This window comes from Pseudophryne corroboree, chromosome 5 (assembly GCF_028390025.1).
Source record: "Pseudophryne corroboree isolate aPseCor3 chromosome 5, aPseCor3.hap2, whole genome shotgun sequence".
Taxonomy (NCBI): Eukaryota; Metazoa; Chordata; class Amphibia; order Anura; family Myobatrachidae; genus Pseudophryne; species Pseudophryne corroboree.
In genome coordinates, this window is record NC_086448.1 from 343202016 (window position 1) to 343224852 (window position 22837).

The 22837-nt window shown below is 45.7% G+C and overlaps 1 protein-coding gene across 8 annotated transcripts in view; it reads right to left on the reverse strand.

The window, feature by feature from the left end:
* Window positions 1–22837, reverse strand: part of GOLGA4 (golgin A4) — a 347782-nt gene that overhangs the window by 47010 nt on the left and 277935 nt on the right. For all 8 annotated transcript variants that reach the window (XM_063922581.1, XM_063922575.1, XM_063922574.1 and 5 more), the window contains 3 exons: window positions 21503–21613; window positions 18592–18615; window positions 5613–5681 (listed from right to left, as the gene is read on the reverse strand). In XM_063922581.1, coding sequence (XP_063778651.1) covers window positions 5613–5681; window positions 18592–18615; window positions 21503–21613 — 204 coding nt within the window. The remainder of the gene's footprint in view (window positions 1–5612; window positions 5682–18591; window positions 18616–21502; window positions 21614–22837) is intronic.

The following is a 22837-nucleotide window of genomic DNA, read 5'->3' on the forward strand; positions in this document are numbered from 1 at the left end:
GCAACACTTTTGTAGTGTCCAAATCATTAATAAGATTAATAAGAACCTTCAGTCCAATGGGACAGAGAAAAGGACAGGAAGGACCCCAATTTTTAAAAGTGAGGGGTTCCTGGGACCCACTTTTTTGGGGGCTCAGCGTGATCACTGACCACTTTACTATTGCCTTTGCAATCCATGCAGTAGCAATAGTGGGACGTAATATGGCCCCTGAAGCAGTATACATTGATTTAAGCGTGTTATCAATTTTCCTATCAGCCGACTCCTTTAAGGCGGTAGATCCTGGAACAGGTAAAACCACCTTCTTTGACAGTCTGGACACAGAGGCGTCAACAATAGGCGGTTTTTCCCATTTTTTCCTATCCTCCTCAGGGAAAGGAAATGCCACCTGGAAACTTTTAGGGACCTGGAATTTTTTCTCAGGGTTTTCACATGCTTTTTCAAAAATAGCATTCAATTCCTTTGACGCAGGAAAGGTTAGCGAGGCTTTTTTATTTTCAGTGAAAAAGGCCTCCTCAACCTGCTCAGGTGTGGTATCATTAACATTAAACACATCCCTGATAGCCTCTATCAACAATTGCACCCCCTTTGCAAGAGATGCGGACCCCCGCAACACATCCCCATCACCATCTGTAGTGTCAGAATCGGTATCCGTATTGTCTTGCGTGACCTGCACAAGCGCATGTTTGTGGGGGTATATAGCGGGGCGTCCTGAGGTACCAGAAACCGGCCATACTGCCATAGAGCTCTGTAATACCTGGGTTGCAGATTCATTACTTGCAACCCTGTCAGAAATCTGAGAAATCCAAGATTTGATAGAGGAAAACCACTCTGGTTCCCTTGCTGGTATCTGTGCTAAACCAGTGCTATCCTGATTACATGGAATGGGATCATCCTGGGAGGATAAATCCTCTGCAGCATATAACACAGTGTCCCTGGACATAGCTAAAGGAGACCAGCAAACACCACACACACACACACACACACACACACACACACACACACACACACACGTGGGGGCAGACAAAGTTTCCCCCCCAAGAATGGCAAGAGAGACACAGAGATCGGAGCCAACCCACACCACAGCGCTTTCAGTAAAGGGAGACCCCTTACCAGCGCAGACTGTGTCCCTTAATAGGAGAGACAGTTGTATTACAGCCTCCCCTCCCTTCTACAACTCCCTGGTACTGTGTACTGATAGCTGGAGTTGCTGTGGAGGGACCTGTTCTTCCATCAAGCGCTGTGCAGGGATGAAAATGGCGCTGGAACGCTGCTGGGTCCGCTCTGAGGAGAAGCTCCGCCCCCTTAATGGCGCTGTCTTCCCGCTCTTCATAGATTATACTGGCCTGAGGTCCTGAGGTGCTGGCTGAGATCCGCGGACCCCGACAGCCTTGCTGACCAGTGTGGGGGTAAGCGCTGGCCCAGGGCGCCCCTCACAGCGCCGCACCATGTGCCTCTGGACCTTCATAGGAGCGCACTTAATACTGCGCTCCCTTCCCGTTGCCGCCATCTTCACACCGGTCCCCCGCTTGGCTAGGGGGGTCGGTGTCTCACTCACCACTCTTCAGCTCTGTAAGAAGTTGGCAGCATGCTGCTGGGGCGAGTGGTCCCCTGTGGCGGAGAATGCTCCGACCCCTCTGGAGCTCTGTGTCCAGTCAGCGGAGTCAGTAGCTCAGACCCCGCAGGGCGGACACTGCCCCCCCCCCTTAGTCCCACGCTGCAGGCAGGCTGTTGCCAACAGCCTCCTGTAAAAAAAAAAACAAACTCTAAACTAACTTTAACTTGAAAAGCTCAATAGAGCTCCTATAGCTGTGACCGGCTCCTCCGGGCACATTTTCTAAACTGAGTCTGGTAGGAGGGGCATAGAGGGAGGAGCAAGCCCACACTCTCAAACTGTTAAAGTGCCAGTGGCTCCTGGTGGACCAGTCTATACCCCACGTAAGAGAAATGTCCCAGATGAAATTCCACCGCAGAATAATTTCTGCTCTCACACCAAGAGAAGTATTTCTTCCAAATACGGTGGTAATGTTTAGATATTACCCCATTCCTGGCTTGGATCATAGTTGGGATAACCTTGTCAGGGATCCCTCTCCTGGCTAGAATCAGCCGTTCAACTTCCATGCCATCAACCGTAGCCGCGGTAAGTCTTGATAGATAAACGGGCCCTGTTGCAGAAGATCCTCGCAAAGAGGTAGAGGCCACGGATCTTCGAGGAGCATCTCCACAAGATCCGCGTACCAGGCCCTTCTTGGCCAATCCGGAGAAATTAGTATTGCTTGAACCTTTTCCCTTCTTATTGTTTTCAGAATCCTTGGGATCAGAGGAAGTGGAGGAAACATGTACACCATTTGATAGACCCATGGAGTCGTCAGAGCGTCTACCGCCACTACCTGTGTGTCTCTTGACCTGGAACAAAACCACTTGAGCTTCTTGTTGAGACGAGAGACCATCATGTCGATTTGTAGATATCCCCACAGACGTGTCAAGTACCTGAACACCTCTGGATGAAGGCCCCAATCCCCCGGGTACAGGTCGTGTCTACTGAGGAAGTTTGCTTCCCAGTTGTCTACTCCCGGAATGAAGACCGCTGACAATGCCACAGAGGAGAATTCTTGACACCTCTGACATTGCTGCACTGCTTTTCGTTCCGCCCTGTTGGTTTATGTACGTTACTGCCGTCACATTGTCCGACTGGACCTGAATGGCCTGATCTTGAAGAAGATATGAGGCCTGCAGAAAGGCGTTGTATAAGGCCCTGAGTTCCAGAATGCTGATTGGAAGAATGACTTCTTGCCTTCACCATCTTCCTTGAAACTGCACTCCCTGGGTGATTGCTCCCCAACCTCTGAGGCTTGCGTCTGTGGTTAACAGAATCCAGTTCTGAATTCCGAACCTCTGACCCTCGAGGAGATGAGAAGTCTGTAGCCACCACAGAAGGGAGATCCTGGCTCTTGGCAACAGATGGATCCTCTGGTGCATGTGAAGATGCGATCCGGACCATTTGTCCAACAGATCGAGCTGGAAGGGTCTTGCGTGAAACCTTCTGTATTGAAGCGCCTCGTAAGAGGTTACCATTTTCCCGAGAAGGCGAATGCATAGATGCACGGATATCCAGGTTGGCTTCAGGACATCCCGAACCATCGACTGGATTACTAATGCCTTTTCAAACGGAAGGAACACCTTCTGCGACTCCGTGTCCAGTATCATTCCCAGGAATGGAAGCCTCTGTGTTGGCTCTAGGTGAGATTTCGGAAGGTTCAGAATCCACCCGTGATCCTGGAGAAGTCTGGTTGAGAGACCAATGCTAGTGTACTGTCAGCGGGGAGCAGGACCATTAACCCTTTAAGAGGTTGGTCCGTTACCCCCCTGTAAGTCCCACGAAGCAGGCAGGCTGGTGCCAGTCAGTCATGCCTGAAAATAACAAACAGATAAAATAAATGCAGAAAACTCTTCAGGAGCTTCCATAAGTGTGACCGGCTCCTCCGGGCACATTTTCTAAACTGAGTTTGGTAGGAGGGGCATAGAGGAAGGAGCCAGCCCACACTATCAAATTCTTAAAGTGCCCATGGCTCCTAGTGGACCAGTCTATACCCCATGGTACTAAATGGAACCCTCCTATCCTCTAGGATGCAAGAGAAAAGAAGCTAGTCTTTTTGGTATCTGAAACTTCTTACTAGGAGGCCAGTGAGCGGAAATTCAGCCATAATAACCTTTTGGCGTTTGAATAGCAGGGCTTTTGGCTTAGGAGCGGGCTCCTCCTCCTCTATTTCCTGAACAGATTAGACCACCTGCACTAGCTCGGGAACATCCAGTGTAGAATGGCGTTTCTCCTCTCCTGAGGGAGAGACATCTGCCTCACCAGAGGATACATCAGAATCTGAAAGCTACGTAGATTGTGAGGATGGAACAGTATGCCTATGTGCTTTGGTGGCTAAGGAACTGTCACTCTGTAACATCTACTGAATGGTGACAGAAGTTTTAGCCAGATTCTGAACAGAGGGGCAGATTTATTAAGCCTGGTGAAGTGATAAAGTGGAAGGTGATAACGCACCAGTCAATCAGCTCCTAACTTCCATGTTACAGGCTGGGTTTGAAAAACGACAGTTAGGAGCTGACTGGCTGGTGCGTTATCACGTTCCACTTTATCACTTCACCAGGCTTAATAAATCTACCCCTGAGTGAGACAGTACATCCACCAAGGGGGGAGGCAGAGAGGGGACTGGTAAAGCAAGTTCTAACTGCTGTGGGAATCCCATAGGGGGAGGCAAATTGGGAGCTGCTAAGCGGTCCACTATCTGTGACAAAACCTATGAAAAGGGGGATCCTGCTGGTGGGGCAGGCTGGGTAGATGGTATAAAGAAAGATGCACACAGATCATCTTGTACAGTGTCCCGAGGGGACAATGTAGCTGAACAGGACTTGTATGAGACCAGCATACGAGCAGCAGTCTGCTTGTTACCTTTGCCGCTGGAGGACATAGTAACAGTATAGTACAAAAAGTAGTGAGAAATAATGTGAACACCTATACATCGGTATCTAGGGTTATAGAAACAGTATGAACAGTTATAACTGACAGTGGGGAAATCACAGACTAGCACAAGTCCCATACAATGCATATTTATATATAAATATACAATTGCATGTGCACTAAAATAAACTACTCAGACCGCAGTGGCTGGTAGGATTTAGCGCTGTATAACCTGGCCCTTGGGAGAGGTCTACAGGGAGACTGGAACCAGCATTCCCCGAGATCTGCAGCATAAGCACTGATGTGAAAATGGACGCTGAGTGTCTCTGAGGGGGAGGGCAGAGCAGCTCAGTGGTGGGAAGCCAAAGTGGAATCATGCTCTAAGCCAGGGGAGGGGCTGCTAGGGGAGAGATGACCTCCCCTATGCTGACGTTAACCTCCAGGGGCCATTGGCCTCTAAAAATGCCCCAGCGCCAGTATAATACTGTCCTGGTGGACTTATGGGGTTGCCCACATCAGCGTCTCTGGTCCATCTCCGCGACTGAAGGGGAGACTGAAATAAAGACTCGGGGACCTGCCTTATCTATCTCCCAGTTCTCCAACTGCAGCCTGTGGGTCCCCAGGGTGTTTGCCAGCAGTAGCTCCGTGGTGCCCGTCGGAATCACCAGACCACTTACTGGTGTTGAGGGGAGTTGAAGGAGTAGCAGCGCTGTCGTCCCCCAGGACAGCCTAGCGCTGCTTGCTCTACAGTAGAAAAAAAAATTAAAAGAAATCATAAAATAAAAGCAGCCCCACTGTTAAATGGTGCATATGGCTGTTAAATGGTGCATACGTCTGCTGCTGGCACCAAAGCAAAACTGGATAGCCTAGGTAGGGGGCGGGATATTATTGGGAGGGGGGTGGGGGGGGGAGAGAGACCAGAGCATCCTGGGAGCTCAAAAGCTTAACTGTTTGGTGCCCAATCCCCTCCAACCACCTACACTGACGATGTTATCCCTGTGGATGCCCATGGACCCTGAAGAAGAAATGTACATTATCTTTAAGCAAAAAATTGCTATAAACAGTGAGAGAACATTCACTTTTTCGTACTGAAAAAATTCTACAGGAAAATATTAAATTAGAAAATAAATGTAAAATTTCACATTACCTTTTCCTTTAGTTCCTGTTCTTTCAATTTAGCTTCATTTAATTGTGTGCTTTTCATCGCCAGCTGTGTCTAAACAAGAAATAGAATTATCCGTAAAGACATAGTCAGTGCTGTGTTCCCAATATTCATAACTGCATAAAGCACTACCATTAAGCTATAATGAGTAGTGTTTGTAGCTATGTTGTCATATGTACAAACCAAATCATAATAATTAAAGATAAAGAAGGTAAAATGGTTTAAACAAGTATTTAAAGTAGAAACAATCGCCTGTATTATAATAGGATTTTAATTACCTACCGGTAAATCCTTTTCTCATAGTCTGTAGAGGATGCTGGGGTCCATTTAGTACCATGGGGTATAGACGGGTCCTTTGGGAGCCATTGGCACTTTAAGAGTTTAATAGTGTGGGCTGGACCCTCCCTCTATGCCCCTCCTACCAGACTCAATCTAGAAACTGTGCACGAGGAGACGGACATACTTTGAGAGAAGGAAATACACAGATAGTGGTGAGATTGACACCAGCTCACACATAACAAAAAGGAAAGCCAAGGTAACCAACTTGGAGCAGTTCAGCAACGGCTGAAACAACAATACTGAACGAAGTAACAATGCAGGAATATGAAGCACTGGGCGGGCGCCTAGCATCCTCTACGGACTACGAGAAAAGGATTTACTGGTAGGTAATTCAAATCCTTTTTTCTCTTACGTCCTAGAGGATGCTGGGGTCCATTTAGTACCATGGGGATGTACCAAAGCTCCCAGTATGGGAGGGAGAGTGCTGAGGTTCCTGCAGTACTGATTGACCAAACTTTAGGTCTTCAGAGGCCAAAGTATCGAACTTGTAGAACTTAGCAAACGTGTTCGACCCAGACCAAGTAGCTGCTCGGCAAAGCTGTAAAGCCGAGACACCCCAGGCAGTCGCCCAGGAAGAACCCACTTTACGAGTAGAGTGGGCCTTAACAGATTTTGAACACGGCAAACCTGCCGTAGAATAAGCATGCTGGATAGTAAACCTGATCCAACGAGAAATCGTCTGCTTAGAAGCAGGACACCCAACCTTGTTGGGATCATAAAGGACAAATAAAGAGTCAGACTTCCTGTGACGAGAAGTTCTCGTCACATAAATTTTCAAAGCCCTCACCACATCCAAGGACTTTGAGGTAATTGAGGAGTCAGTAGCCACTGGCACCACAATAGGTTGGTTGATATGAAAAGCTGACTTTAGAAGAAACTGCTGACGCTTTCTGAGCTCAGCCCTATCTTCATGGAAAATCAAATAGGGGCTCTTGCATGACAATGCCCCTAATTCTGACACACGTCTAGCAGATGCCAATGCCAACAGTGTGACCGCCTTCCAAGTAAGAAACTTGAAGTCCACCTCCTGCAAAGGTTCGTACCAATCCCATTGCAGGAACTGCAGCACCACATTAAGATCCCAAGGTGCCGTAGGAGGCACAAAGGGTGGTTGGATGTGCAGAACCCCTTTCAAGAATGTCTGAACCTCAGGGAGGGCAGCCAATTGTTTCTGGAAGAAAATGGACAAGGCCGAAATCTGGACTTTTATGGAGCCCAAACATAGGCACACATCCACATCTGCTTGCAGAAAGAGGAGAAACCGTCCAAGTTGAAACTCCGTTGGAAACTTCTTGGATTCACACCAAGACACATACTTTTTCCAAATTCGATGGTAATGTTTAGACGCAACTACCTTCCTAGCTTGTATTAGGGTAGGAATGACCTTTTTCGGAATGCTCTTCCGAGCTAAGATCTGGCATTAAACCTCCAGGCTGTCAAACGTAGCTCGGTAAGTCTTGATAAGCGAATGGCCCCTGTTGCAGAAGGTTCTCACGGAGAGGAAGAAGCCTCGGATCCTCAATTTCAGAAGATCTGCGTACCAAACCCTCCTTGGCCAGTCCGGAGCAATGAGGATTACCTGAACTCTTGTTCTTTTTATTAGTTTGAGAATCCTTGGGATGAGTGGAAGTGGAGGGAACACATACACCGACTGGAACACCCACGGAGTTACCAGTGCGTCCACCGTCACTGCCTGTGGGTCCCTCAACCTGGAACAGTACCTCCGAAGCTACTCGTTGAGACGAGAGGCCATTATGTCTACTTGAGGTACACCCCATAGGCTTGTCACCTCTGCGAACACGTCCGGATGGAGGTCCCATTCTCCTGGATGGAGATTGTGTCTGCTGAGGAAGTCCGCTTCCCAGTTGTCCACTCCCGGAATGAAGAGTGCTGATAGCGCCACTGCGTGCTTTTCTGCGTGCTTTTCTGCCCAGAGGATGATTCTTGTTACCTCTGACATTGCCGCTCTGCTCTTTTTTCTGCCCTGACAGTTTATGTAAGACACTGTCGTGACATTGTCCGACTGGACCTGTATGGCCCGATCTTGCCGAAGATGTGCTGCTTGTAGAAGGCCGTTGTATATGGCAATTAGGTCCAGAATGTTTATCGGAAGTATGGACTCCAGACTTGACCACTTTCCTTGGAACTTTTCCCCTTGGGTGACCGCTCCCCAACCTCTGAGACTTGCATCCGTGGTTAGAAGGATCCAATTCTGAATCCCGAACCAGCGGCCTTCGAGTAGGTGAGAAGTTTGCAGCCACCAGAGGAGCGAAATTCTGGCTTTCGGCGACAGGTGTATCCGCTGGTGCATGTGAAGGTGTGATCCCGACCATTTGTCTAGGAGATCTAGCTGGAATGACCGCGCATGGAACCTTCCGTACTGAAGAGCCTCGTAGTAGGCTACCATCTTCCCCAGAAGGCGAATGCACTGATTAACCGAAACCCGGGCTGGCTTCAGGACAACCTGTACCATTGATTGGATCACCAACGCTTTCTCCAACGGCAGAAACACCCTCTGCATTTCCATGTTGAGTATCATCCCCAGGAAGGGTAGTCTTCTTGTTGGCTCCAAATGTGACTTTGGAAGGTTCAGGATCCACCCATGATCCTGGAGTAGTCGAGTTGAGAGAGCAATACTCTGCAACAACCTCTCCCTGGACGATGCTTTTATCAGCAGATCGTCCAGATATGGAATTATGTTCGAAAAAAGAAGAATGTCTCCCAGCGCTATTGTTGTTAGGTGTATAGTAGTTAATTAATGGTGATATTAGCACAAAAAATAAAAGTACTCATAAAATCAATGTTGATTTAAAAATCTATATGATATTTTATTAATACAAGAAAAAACAGTTTTCCAACAAAATATCTTGTTCCCTAAAAGTGATCCTAATACCGGTATACACAATACAATCACATACAACATTAAACATATAAGTATATCAGTGATACGCTAGATGGCGATTTATTCACTAGGTAGGAGTTTTATTTTCCTCAGGTAAAAGCAGGTATATATATGTGGTATTTGTATCACAGTCCCTTGTTATGTATGGAATTTATTCCAAAAGTCTTGATTAATCCCTGCTGCTTGCTGTGGATTCTTTTCCAGAATGGTAATTAGCACATGCAGTCAAAGATCCTCAAATCCTTACTAGGAAATGTCCAAAGTTATTGGAAGACACTTACTTCAAGGTCGCAGGATGGTTGCTGGAACAGGTGTCTGCCGGCAGACATATCAGATAGCTCCGCAATCTACTAGTTTCGCCTGGCACCGCAGGCTTCCTGAGGAAAATAAAACTCCTACCTAGTGAATAAATCGCCATCTAGCGTATCACTGATATACTTATATGTTTAATGTTGTATGTGATTGTATTGTGTATACCGGTATTAGGATCACTTTTAGGGAACAAGATATTTTGTTGGAAAACTGTTTTTTCTTGTATTAATAAAATATCATATAGATTTTTAAATCAACATTGATTTTATGAGTACTTTTATTTTTTGTGCTAATATCACCATTAATTAACTACTATACACCTAACAACAATAGCGCTGGGAGACATTCTTCTTTTTTCTATCAGTAATCTTGTGGGGATAGTGGATATCCTCATTTACACTCCCTAGCTGCTTTAGTCGATTAGGAGTAGCTTACGAGCGCAGTCCTCTACTTTTGCTTTTTAGATGGAATTATGTTCACTTCTTGTCAGCGAAGGAGTAGCATCATCTCTGCGATGACCTTAGTAAACACCCTCGGTGCTGTGGAGAGACCAAAAGGTAGTGCCTGCAACTGATAGTGACAATCCAGCAGCGCAAATCTGAGATAAGCCTGGTGAGGCGGCCAGATCGGAATGTGAAGGTATGCATCCTTGATATTGAGGGATACTAGGAATTCCCCCTCCTCCAGACCTGAGATCACCGCTCTCAGAGACTCCATCTTGAATCTGAATTCCCTTAAGTAGGGGTTCTCCACACTTTTCTTAGATACTGCATCCGCAGTCCATTGGCGTAACCAGAGTCCTCTGCGTGCTGAGACCATGGAAGTAGCCCTTGCACTCAGCATTCCAAAGTCTTTCATGGCCTCCACCATGAACCCAGCAGAATCCTGTATGTGACGCAAAAACAAATCAATGTCACGTCTATCCATAGTATCTAAGTCCTCTAGTAATGTGCCTGACCACTTTACTATGGTTTTAGAAATCCACGCACAAGCAATAGTGGGCCTTAAAGCCACGCCTGTAGTAGTGTAGAGAGATTTGAGCATAGTCTCAATCTTGCGGTCAGCCGGCTCTTTTAGGGCGGTTGAACCAGGGATAGGTAAAACCACCTTTTTAGGCAACCTAGATACAGAAGCGTCTACTATAGGTGGGTTTTCCCATTTCTTTCTGTCCTCTTCAGGGAAAGGAAAAGCAATGAGAATTCTTTTAGGGATCTGGAATTTTTTCAAATAAAGAGTTTAGCTCTTTAGAAGCAGGGAAGGTGAGGGAGGAGTTCTTATTTTCCGTAAAATAAGATTCCTCTTTCGGCTCAGGTACCTTCTCAGTAATATGCAAAACATCCCTAATGGCTTCAATCATCAGCTGCACCCCCTCAGCAAGGGATGCATCCCCCCTGCATATCCCCATCACCGTCCCCTGTATCAGTCGGTATCAGTGTCAACTTGCATTATTTGGGCAAGTGTACGTTTTTTAGGGTATGTAGGTGGGGTATTTGAGGAAGTTGGAGCTGAATGCTGCAAACCCTCTACATACTTTCTCAAAAACTTCGTCTCTTTCTCATTTTGTGACATCCTTGATGAAATCTGGGATATCATTCCCCTTAAAGAATTCACCCATGGGGGTTCGGATTCGGAAGGTTGGGAAAGCACATTGCAGTCCTGAGTACATGGGATAGACTCCTCAGGAGAAGATACACACTCTGCAGCACATGATACAGAGCCCTTAGACATGGTAATGTGGATATATACACATACATATACAGGAAAATCAGACACAGCTTCCCCCAGAGTACCTTCAGAGAGTCACAGAGTATAAGGAGCCAGCCACACAGCGCCCCAGAGGGCAGTTATTATGATAACAGCCCGGCGCAGACTAAATAACCTTAATAGGTTAAATAGCACTAATTACACTCTCTCCCCCGTCTAGAACACCCTGGTACCGCAGTAACTGGAGTGATGTGGAGGGTCAGCGCTCCCTGTCAGTGTGTTTCAACGTTCTGCGGAAGAAAATGGCGCTGGTGAGTGCTGGATCTGCTCTGAGGAGAAGCCCCGCCCACTGTAATGGCGCGCGGCTTCCCGCACACTATGATTATACTGGCCCAAGGTCTTTAGTGCTAACAGCGGGATTAGCTCCTGTTAGTTGTTTTACCAGTGTTAGGGTGATCTCGCTGGCCTAGGATACCCCTCAGCCACGTCTACATAGATATGTTGCTGAGCCTTAATGGAGCGCAGCCTGACAGAGCTGCGCTCCCACCCTTGTGCCGCCATTCCCGCCGGCGACCCGCTAACCGGCTCGCCGGCGCTGAACTCACCACTCTTCTTTCTTCTGGCTCTGTTAGGGGGTGGCGGCCGTGCTGCGGGAGTGAGTGGTCGCCTCGTGGGCTTGCGAACAGCACCCTCAGGAGCTTAGTATCCTGCCAGCGGATATAGAGAACCATTAACTTCAAGAGTTGGTTCCTACTACCCCCACGAAGTCCCACGAAGCAGGAAGGCTGTTGCCAGTAGCCTTCCTGTACCTAACAACTCTTAGAAAAATTAAATAAGATTTTACACTTACCGGTAAATCTATTTCTCGTAGTCCGTAGAGGATGCTGGGACTCCGTAAGGACCATGGGGAATAGACGGGCTCCGCAGGAGACATGGGCACTTTAAGAAAGACTTTAGACTCTGGGTGTGCACTGGCTCCTCCCTCTATGCCCCTCCTCCAGACCTCAGTTAGAGAAACTGTGCCCAGAGGAGATGGACAGTACGAGGAAAGGATTTTTGTTAATCCAAGGGCAAGATTCATACCAGCCACACCAATCACACCGTATAACCTGTGATAAACTACCCAGTTAACAGTATGAACAAACAACATAGTCTCAGTCCAAACCGATGAACTATAATATAACCCTTATGTAAGCAATAACTATATACAAGTCTTGCAGAAGAAGTCCGCACTTGGGACGGGCGCCCAGAATCCTCTACGGACTACGAGAAATATATTTACCGGTAAGTGTAAAATCTTATTTTCTCTAACGTCCTAGAGGATGCTGGGACTCCGTAAGGACCATGGGGATTATACCAAAGCTCCCAAACGGGCGGGAGAGTGCGGATGACTCTGCAGCACCGATTGAGCAAACAGGAGGTTCTCCTCAGCCAGGGTATCAAACTTATAGAACTTTGCAAAAGTGTTTGACCCCGACCAAGTAGCAGCCGCCCAAGACGAGCCCACCTTCCTAGTGGAATGGGCCTTAACCGATTTCGGTAACGGCAATCCTGCCGTAGAATGCGCCTGCTGAATCGTGTTACAGATCCAGAGAGCAATAGTCTGCTTTAAAGCAGGTCCGCCAACCTTGTTGACTGCATACAGGACAAACAGTGCTTCTGTTTTTCTGATCCTAGCCGTTCTGGCCACGTAAATTTTCAAAGCCCTGACCACATCAAGGGACTCGGAATCCTCCAAGTCACGTGTAGCCACAGGCACGACAATAGGTTGGTTCATATGAAAGGATGAGACCACCTTAGGTAGGAATTGAGGACGGGTCCGCAACTCCACTCGATCCATATGGAAAATCAGATAGGGGCTTTTATGTGATAAAGCCGCCAATTCCGAAACTCAACCAGCCGAAGCCAAGGCTAACAACATGACCACCTTCCAAGTGAGAAATTTCAACTCCACTGTTTTAAGTGGTTCAAACCAATGTGACTTAAGGAAACTTAACACCACGTTAAGGTCCCAAGGCGCCACCGGAGGTACAAAAGGAGGCTGAATATGCAGTACTCCCTTCACAAAAGTCTGTACTTCAGGTAAGGAGGCCAATTCCTTTTGAAAGAAAATGGATAAGGCCGAAATCTGAACTTTAATGGAGCCTAATTTTAGGCCCAAATTCACTCCAGTTTGTAGGAAGTGAAGAAAACGGCCTAGATGGAATTCTTCCGTAGAAGCATTCCTGGCCTCACACCAAGAAATATATTTTCGCCATATTCGGTGATAATGTTTAGACGTCACGTCCTTCCTAGTCTTTATTAGCGTAGGAATGACCTCATCCGGAATACCTTTTTCCGCTAGGATCCGGCGTTCAACCGTCATGCCGTCAAACGCAGCCGCTGTAAGTCTTGGAACAGACAGGGACCTTGTTGTAACAGGTCCTACCTTAGAGGAAGAGGCCACGGATCTTCTGTGAGCATTTCTTGCAGATCCGGATACCAGGTCCTTCGTGGCCAATCTGGAACAATGAGAATTGTTCTCACTCCTCTTTTTCTTATTATCCTCAACACCTTGGGTATGAGAGGAAGAGGAGGAAACACATATACCGACTGGAACACCCACGGTGTCACTAGGGCGTCCACAGCTACCGCCTGAGGGTCTCTTGACCTGGCGCAATACCTTTGTAGCTTTTTGTTGAGACGGGATGCCATCATGTCTATTTGGGGTAGTCCCCACCGACTTGCAATGTGCGCGAAGACTTCCTGATGAAGTCCCCACTCTCCCGGATGCAGATCGTGTCTGCTGAGGAAGTCTGCTTCCCAGTTGTCCACTCCCGGAATGAATACTGCTGACAGAGCGCTTACAGCGAAGAATTCTGGTGGCTTCCGCCATTGCCACTCTGCTCCTTGTGCCGCCTTGGTGGTTTACATGAGCTACTGCGGTGATGTTGTCTGACTGGATCAGAACTGGTCGATTGCGAAGTAAGATCTCTGCTTGACGCAGGGCGTTGTTTATGGCCCTTAGTTCCAGGATGTTAATGTGAAGACAAGTCTCTTGACTTGACCAAAGTCCTTGGAAATTTCTTCCCTGTGTGACTGCTCCCCAACCTCGGAGGCTCGCGTCCGTGGTCACCAGGAACCAGTCCTGAATGCCGAACCTGCGGCCTTCCAGGAGTGAGCACTGTGCAGCCACCACAGGAGAGATATCCTGGCTCTGGTAACAGGGTGATCCTTTGATGCATTTGTAAATGAGACCCGGACCATTTGTCCAGTAGGTCCCATTGAAAGTCCTCGCATGGAATCTGCCGAAGGGGATGGCCTCGTACGATGCCATCATCTTCCCCAGGACACGGGTGCAGTGAAGCACTGAAACCTTTTTTGGCTTTAATAGGTTCCTGACCAGAGCTATGAGCTCCTGAGCCTTTTCCATCGGAAGAAAAACCTTTTTCTGTTCTGTGTTCAGAATCAGGCCCAAAAAGGTCAGACGCGTTGTAGGAACCAGCTGGGACTTCGGAATATTGAGAATCCAGCCGTGCTGTTGCAATGTCCTCACTGACAGTGACACGCTGTCCAGTAACTTCTCTCGAGATCTCGCCTTTATGAGGAGATCGTCCAAGTATGGGATAATTGTGACACCCTGCTTGCGCAGGAGCACCATCATTTCCGCCATTACCTTGGTGAAAATTCTCGGGGCCGTGGAAAGCCCAAACGGCAACGTCTGAAATTGGTAATGACAGTCCTGTACCGCAAATCTCAGGAACGCCTGGTGAGGAAGAAAAATCGGAACATGAAGGTAAGCATCCTTTATGTACAGGGAAACCATCCAATTCCCCCCCCCCCCCCCCCTCCAGGCTGGCGATGACCGCTCTGAGTGATTCCATCTTGAACTTGAACTTTTTCAAGTACAGGTTCAGGGATTTCAGATTCAAAATGGGTCTGACCGAACCGTCCGGTTTCGGAACCACAAACAGGGTTGAGTAATACCCCCTTCCTTGCTGGAGAAGAGGAACCTTGACTATCACCTGTTGCAGGTACAATTTTTGAATTGCAGTTAACACTAACTCCCTTTCTGACGGAGAAGCTGGCAGAGCCGATTTGAAAAACCGGCGAGGAGGCAACTCTTCGAATTCCAGCCTGTATCCCTGAGAAACAATCTCTATTGCCCAAGGATCCACCTGTGAGTGAACCCAGACGTGGCTGAAAAATCGAAGACGTGCCCCCACTTGATCTGGCCCCCCCAGGGAAGTCCCAGCGTCATGCGGTGGATTTTGCAGACGTAGGGGGGGACTTCTGCTCCTGGGAACTTGCTGTGTGCAGCTTTTTTCCCTTGCCTTTACCTCTGGCAAGAAAGGACGATCCCCGTACCTTTTTGCTTTTATTTGAACGAAAGGACTGCATTTGGTAATGAGGTGCCTTCTTAGTATGTTGTGGGGGAACATAAGGTAAAAAATTCGATTTACCAGCCATAGCAGTAGAGAAGGTCCGAGAGGCCTTCTCCAAACAACTCCTCCCCGTTGTAAGGCAACGACTCCATATGCCGCTTTGAGTCGGCATCCCCCGTCCACTGTCGGGTCCACAAGAGTCGCCTAGCAGAAATAGACATAGCATTTATTCTGGAGCTTAGTAAACAAATGTCTCTTTGAGCATCCCTCATATATAACGCAGCATCCTTGATATGCTCTAGGGTCATTAGACTGGTATCCTTTTCTAGGGTCTCAATCTCCGTAGACAAGGAATCTGTCCATGCTGCGACAGCACTACAAACCCAGGCCGATGCCATAGCCAGCCTAACAATAGTACCAGAATGTGTGTAAATGTACTTCATGGTAACTTTCTGCTTACGATCCGCAGGATCATTGAGGGAAGCTGTATCCTGAGAAGGCAGTGCTACCTTCTTGGATAAGCGTGTCAACGCCTTGTCTACTTTAGGCGAAGATTCCCATCGTATCCTGTCCTTTTGTGGGAAGGGATACACCATAAGAATCCTTTTGGGAACTTGTAGTCTCCTGTCTGGAGATTCCCAAGCCTTCTCGCACAATTCGCTTAGCTCAAATGAGGACGGAAAGGAGATCTCAGGCTTTTTCTCTTTATACATGTGTACCCTCGTGTCAGGGACAGGGGGTTCCTCAGTAATATGCAAAACCTCTTTAATAGCAATGATCATGTAACGAATACCTTTAGCCACTTTTGGCTGTAATTTTGCATCCTCATAGTCGACACTGGAATCTGAATCCGTGTCGGTATCTGTGTCAGTGATCTGGGATAATGTGCGCTTCTGAGACCCAGAAGGTCCCGGTGCCACTGGAACAGGCAAGACTGATCCCTAGATTCAGTCTTGTCTAATCTCTTATGCAATAAATTTACATTAGCATTCAAGACATTCCACATATCCATCCAGTCCGGTGTCGGCGTTGCCGACGGCGACCTGACAATCATGCACTCCCCCTCCTCCTTAGGCGAGCCTTCATCTTCAAACATGTCGACACACGCGTACCGACACACTCAACACACACAGGGAAACTCTTTTCTGAAGACAGGTTCCCCTTTAGGCCCTTTGGAGAGACAGAGAGAGAGTATGCCAGCACACACCCCAGCGCTATATGACCCCGGAGAAAAAAACAGAATGTTTACCCAGTAGCGCTGCTGTAATGTATAATCGCCAATTATGTGCCCCCCCTCTACTTTAAAACCCTCTTTCACCGTGTGTCAAGCAGGGGAGAGTCCTGGGAGCTTCCTCTCAGCGGTGCTGTGGAGAGAAAATGGCGCTGGTGAGTGCTGAGGGAGAAGCCCTGCCCCCTCGGCGGCGGGCTTCTGTCCCGCTCAAACTTAATAAAATATGGCGGGGGCTCTTTTATATACATGTACAGTGCCCACCTGTACATGTATATAGTCATTTGCCATAGGAGAGGTATTCTATTGCTGCCCAGGGCGCCCCCCCTGCGCTCTGCACCCTTACAGTGACCGGAGTGTGTGAGGTGTATCGGAGCAATGACGCACAGCTGCAGTGCTGTGCGTGACCTCAGTGAAGCACCCGAGGGCTTCTGCCGCCTCAGTAGTCTTCTTTCTTCGTTTTTCTCCGGCTCTGTGAGGAGAACGGCGGCGCGGCTCTGGGATGAACGCCCAGGACGAACCTGTGTTCCACTCCCTCTGGAGCTAATGGTGTCCAGTAGCCGAGAAGCAGAGCATATCATTTAAGTAGGTCTGCTCCTCTCTCCTTAGTCCCTCGATGCAGGGAGTCTGTTGCCAGCAGAGCTCCCTGAAAATAAGAAAAAAACCTAACAAAATGCTTTCTCAGCAGGAAACTCAGGAGAGCTCCCTGCAGTGCACCCATCTTCCTCTGGGCACAGTCTAAAAACTGAGGTCTGGAGGAGGAGCCAGTGCACACCCAGAGTCTAAAGTCTTTCTTAAAGTGCCCATGTCTCCTGCGGAGCCCGTCTATTCCCCATGGTCCTTACGGAGTCCCAGCATCCTCTAGGACGTTAGCAAATAAAACTAGAAAAAATCCTAGGAGCCCCCTAGCTGTGACCGGCTCCTCCAGGCACATTTTCTAAATCGAGTCTGGTAGGAAGGGCATAGAGAGAGGGGCCAGCCCACACTATTAAACTCTTAAAGTGCCAGTGGCTCCCAAAGGACCCTTCTATACCCCATGGTACGAAATGGACCCCAGCATCCTCTAGGACGTAAGAGAAATAAGTGCAGGTCTTTTTCATCAAGAAGTTTTGCATACTGTATATTCTTTCTGATTCTTGCTTAGCTGTTTCCTCAAGTGCAAAGAACTCAATGGAATTAGAAAGCACTAATCAACAGTCTATTCATGAAGCAGTGAAAAAGAGTGGAGAAGTGAGCAAGTGGAGAAGCTGCCTATGGCAACCAATCAGCTGCTACATTTATAGAATGGACTTAGTACTTAGAGTGTGCACGTGCATTTTTCTATTTTTTTTCTGTGTGGAACTACAAGTCTCAGCATGATAGCACCTGTCATTATGTTTAGAATTAGGGTTTGCAATCCAAGTTTACCACTGAGTTACATCGCTTCCTAACAAAAGACAATGATTTTCACATTGGTCTAGTGGTTAGAATGAAACAATTTTAAAGAGCGATCAAAGAACAAATTATTTTATGTACATAATTTTACATGCAAACACATTTAAAACACATTTTTAACATATTTTTAGTAATAAACCAAATCTATGTACATTTTTATTAACATACCTATTTTCCTAGCAATTTATTTTTCAAGCCATTGTTGAACTGTGTCTCCTATTTTCTAGGTTATCCTTGTATACTAGAGGTTCTCTCGAACAGCTACAACAACATCTATATTAAAAAAAAAAAATCTTGTCCCTTTCCATATGCCTTGCTGCATATTAGCTGTAAATTAGGGTTAGTTTTTGGGCTCGTACACTGGTAACACTCAAAAATATATAAAACATTGTTGAATTGAGTATTAGGTTTTGGGTGTATAACTCAACATTCATAGGGTATCATAAATGCCTCAAAATTGGTAAACCATACAATACTGCAGTGGAAAAAAAACCACGCAAGACGTTAAATGCAAGACAAACTATATATTAAAGAGATGTAAAAACCATGATAAATCTGTTTCCTAATAAAGAAAACATGCTATGTTTAAATTCTGCAATTTGGTTTGGTATGCCCTTGATGAATTATCTGTGTAATAGCATATTATTAAAAGACAAGCTGCTATTTGTAACCAGGTCTTACCTGTAGTTCCTCGTGATCGGACTCCTAAGATAAACAAGCAAAATGTATAATTATTTTATTTAAAGGACCACTACTACTACGCACAGAAAAAGTATCAAATGTGTAATCGCCCAAACAGATAGTCAATGCCATTTGTATTGGAAAAAAATAGAACTCTTTTAGATAATATTTTTTACCAGGATTGTATTCTACGTCATAGTTAATTTAGCTTTCTGTATTTAGCAGGAACATACACCCATCAGCCATAACATTAAAACCAGCTGCCTAATATTGTGTGGGTCCTCCCTCACGCTGCCAAGAAAAGCTCTGACCTGTCGAGGCATGAACACCACAAGACCTCTGAAGGTGTCCTGTAGTATCTGGCATTAGATGTTAGCAGAAGGTTCTTTACGTCCTGTAAGTTGCAAGGTGAGGCCTCATGGCTCAGACTGGTTTTCCAGCACACCCCATAGATGCTTGATTGAACGTATATCTGGGCAGTTTGGAGGTTAACACCTTGAACTCCTAGTCATGTTCCTCAAACCATTTCTAAACAATTTTTGCAGTCTGGTAGTGTGCATTATTCTGCTGAAAAAGGCCATTGCCAACAGGGAATACTGTTGCCATGATGGAGTGTACTTGGCAAGCAACAATGTTTAGGTAGGTAGTATGTCTGAAAGTAACAGCCACATCAATTCCAGGACCTAAGGTTTCCCAGCAGAACATTGCCCAGAGAATCCCACCGACTCTACCTGCTTGCCGTCTTCCTACAGTGCAGTAGTTCTCAAAGTTGGTCCTCAGTACCCCATACAATTCATGTTTTCCAGGTCAACCAGCAGGTGCACTGTGTATCACCAACTGTCACATTTTAAAAATCCACAGGTGACCTGGAAAACATGAACTGTGTGGAGTCCTGAGCACCGAGCTTGAGAAACTAGTATAGTGTGTCCTGGTGCTATCTGTTCCCCAGGCAAACAATGCATACGCATTCGGCAATCAACATGACGTAAAAGAAACGTGACTTATCAGACCAGCCTACCTTTTTCTATTGCCCCATGGTTCAGTTCTGATGCTCTTGTGCCCATTGTAGTCATTTTTGGTTGTGGACTCGGGTCAGCATTCTGACCTCTCTGTGGCCCCATACACAGCAGTGTAGATCATATATTTAGATGGCAGTAAATAGCCAGATACAATACATGATATTACAGTAGCAGTGGTGCTCCCTAGAGTAATATATGCAAGGAAGATAGAACTCTTTGGGTTGGAGCACTCTTTCTAAGATTAAAACTTAACTTTTAAGTAAAATAAAATAAAAAACTTGACACACAATACACAGGAATAGACAATCAATAAACACAACAGGGTAAATTAACCCTTTCAAAATTATAGAGCACTACTTGGTTGTAGTTTTCAAATTCCTGCGTGAAAAAAATCGCTGTGGAGCCTCAATCAATATGAATAAGGTTATTCTGCTTTGAAATGTAAATATCCTACATAATTAGATCCTTGAACATTCCAAGTATTAAAATGCAATATACTGTAGATTACTTGTATACATTTTTCTTCACAGTAAATGTACAGGATATAGGTATCCAATGAGGCATACAATTTAAGGATCATAGATAAAGTAGGAAGAAAGCGTATATCGTATAAATCAGGTTTCTGCTTTTCACTGTCAATTGGACGACCAATGAGAGTCCCATTATGATTTAAGCTAATATGTACGAAGTAAAACTGTATCTGCTTTTGGCTTATAGTCCCGTTAGGAACCGTAGTCCCCAGGCCAATGAGAGTACAGAGAAATATGAGGTGTTTAAATGAGTATGTCTATAAACTTAAATGTAGCACACTTCTGTAAAGATATTAAACAAAACATAAATCAGCATCTATCAGCCAGAGTGCCTAAATAAGTATTAGTGTCAATGCCAGAAAACCTTTCAACACACATATATTGCTTGGCATATAATTGCACAATTGCTTGTGTAGTGTACATATGTATACAAGAAAAAGAACCCAGCCTGTATATATATTGTCATCTGCTGTCAACCCTCTTACCAAGTGGTAGCAAAGGGTTAATGAGAGTGTCAAAAATATATACTAATGGCAGGGTGCACTGTGCTTCTACTTATGACTAACTGATCAGGTTTATCAACCTGACAGTCAGTAAGAGGGCACTGAGGGTTAGAAAGTAAAGATGCAGAGCGCCTCTACATGCATCCCACTTGCGGCATATGCGCCGCTTCTGATGCACGTTTCACCAGAGTCAGGTTTTGTCAAGGAAGTCCATACCCAAAGAGTTCTCTCTGCCTTGCATAGACCTAAACTTACCATCATAGCCATCATTAACATATTCAGCAATGTAGCTTTTCAGTGATATTGGATGAGACAGGCTAGCCTTCGCTCCTCACACCATGCGCATCAATGAGCATTTGGGCACCTATGACTCTGTAGCCAGTTCACAGTCTGTCTTTCTTTGGACCACTTTTGGTAGGTACTAACCACTGCATACTGGGCACACAAGAACTGGCCATTTTGGAGATGGTCTCACCCAGTCATCTAGCCATCACAATTTGGCCCGTGTCACTCAGATCATTACATTTGACAATTTTTCCTGCTACTAACTTATCAACTTCTAGAGCGGAGTATTCACTTGCTTTTCTATCTATCTATCTATCTATCTATCTATCTATCTATCTATCTATCTATCTATCTATCTATCTATCCCCACCCCTGACAGGTGCCATTGTAACGAGATAATCAATGTTATTTACTTGTCAATGCTATAATCGTTATGGATGATGGGTGTATAGCTTGATTTCTCAGCATTTGATTATCCCTGGCATAGTGTAGTCTATTCAGCATATTTACAAATGTAGGTTACAAGCTGACTGTTGCTTTTCCATTGCTACAATGCAGTAAACTGGGTGCTCACCTCTCCATCCTGAGCTGCCTCCTCCTCCTGTCTCCTTGATAGCTCTTCCTGTAATTTCTCCAGCTGCTCCTGTAGTTCAGTCACTTTTGTGCTCATTTCTTCTTCTCGAGCCTACAAGTTGCAATACATATACACCTCTTATGGTTATGTTCTAGGATTGAAAAATATTTAGATACAGATGTGGAACACTTCAGGGAGTCTTTGCTTCTATGATTCTACTGTCAGTGTATTCCATGACGTTTCACTTACAAAACCATTGCTATTGACCTGCTGCTGGATACTAAATATATGATGATGTGGTGAGAACAGGATGCTAACGATAATTAAATCACGGAATTTAATTTGAATCAGCAGCAACTGTGGTGTAAGCATATGTAACTATAAATCACACGTGTAAGTGTAAACGGAAAGTATGGAATTGCAATCGATTTACTGCAACTCAATTACACCACTGATCCTGTAATAATAAAAAAACAAAATGAGAATAATTTAAAGTGGTCAGGTGTTGATGTTAATGTTGTTTCTATTTGAGCATTCACAGGAAAATAAAGATAATTTAAATTTATATTTAGATAATGATAGATCATATATAGCCAGGCTCATCTTTGCTGCGGCTAATCGCACCCGCGATTAGTTTGCCGCAAATAGCATCCCGCAGCCCATAGACATTACACTGTCTAATTGCGGATGTTCGCTTCCTTGATGTGTGCATACAAGCCATGTGAAAGATGAGCCTTACTACATCTCTATTACTTTATTATTAATAATTTGATGAATAACACGTGAGGAATTACGCTTACTTAAAGGGTTAAGATGTTGAAAATGAATAATGTCACCTGCACTATAAGACAATGTGACGTGTGCTACACCTGTAGACTAGGATACAGAAAATTAATTTTACTTCATTTTATTAAAACACTAAGCTCTAGTGTTGGTCACCCTAGAAACAAAATAAGGGCACACCACAGCAAATTATAGAGGAAAAGGTGTAAAAGGAATAGTCCAAAGCAGACGCCGATACCTGTACTTTGTGTCCTCATAACATTTCAGGAATACAGGCATCATGGGGAACATGTGTCCATCTGTAGGAGTTTGGGTGCTATGGAGTTAATAATGTTCGTTCTCCCTCCATATGTTATATCCCTAGATAGGACACCAAACCTATTCTCCCAAATTTTATGAATAGTGGATGTAAAAGTACATACATATTGATTTTCTCATGTGCATCTATGTGGGAGACAGACATCATAGATATGTCCGAATGTGGGAACAAAGCGCAACATGCTAAAAGCAGACCAGAAATATCCCTAAACAAATGTCTAACCCTATCAATAG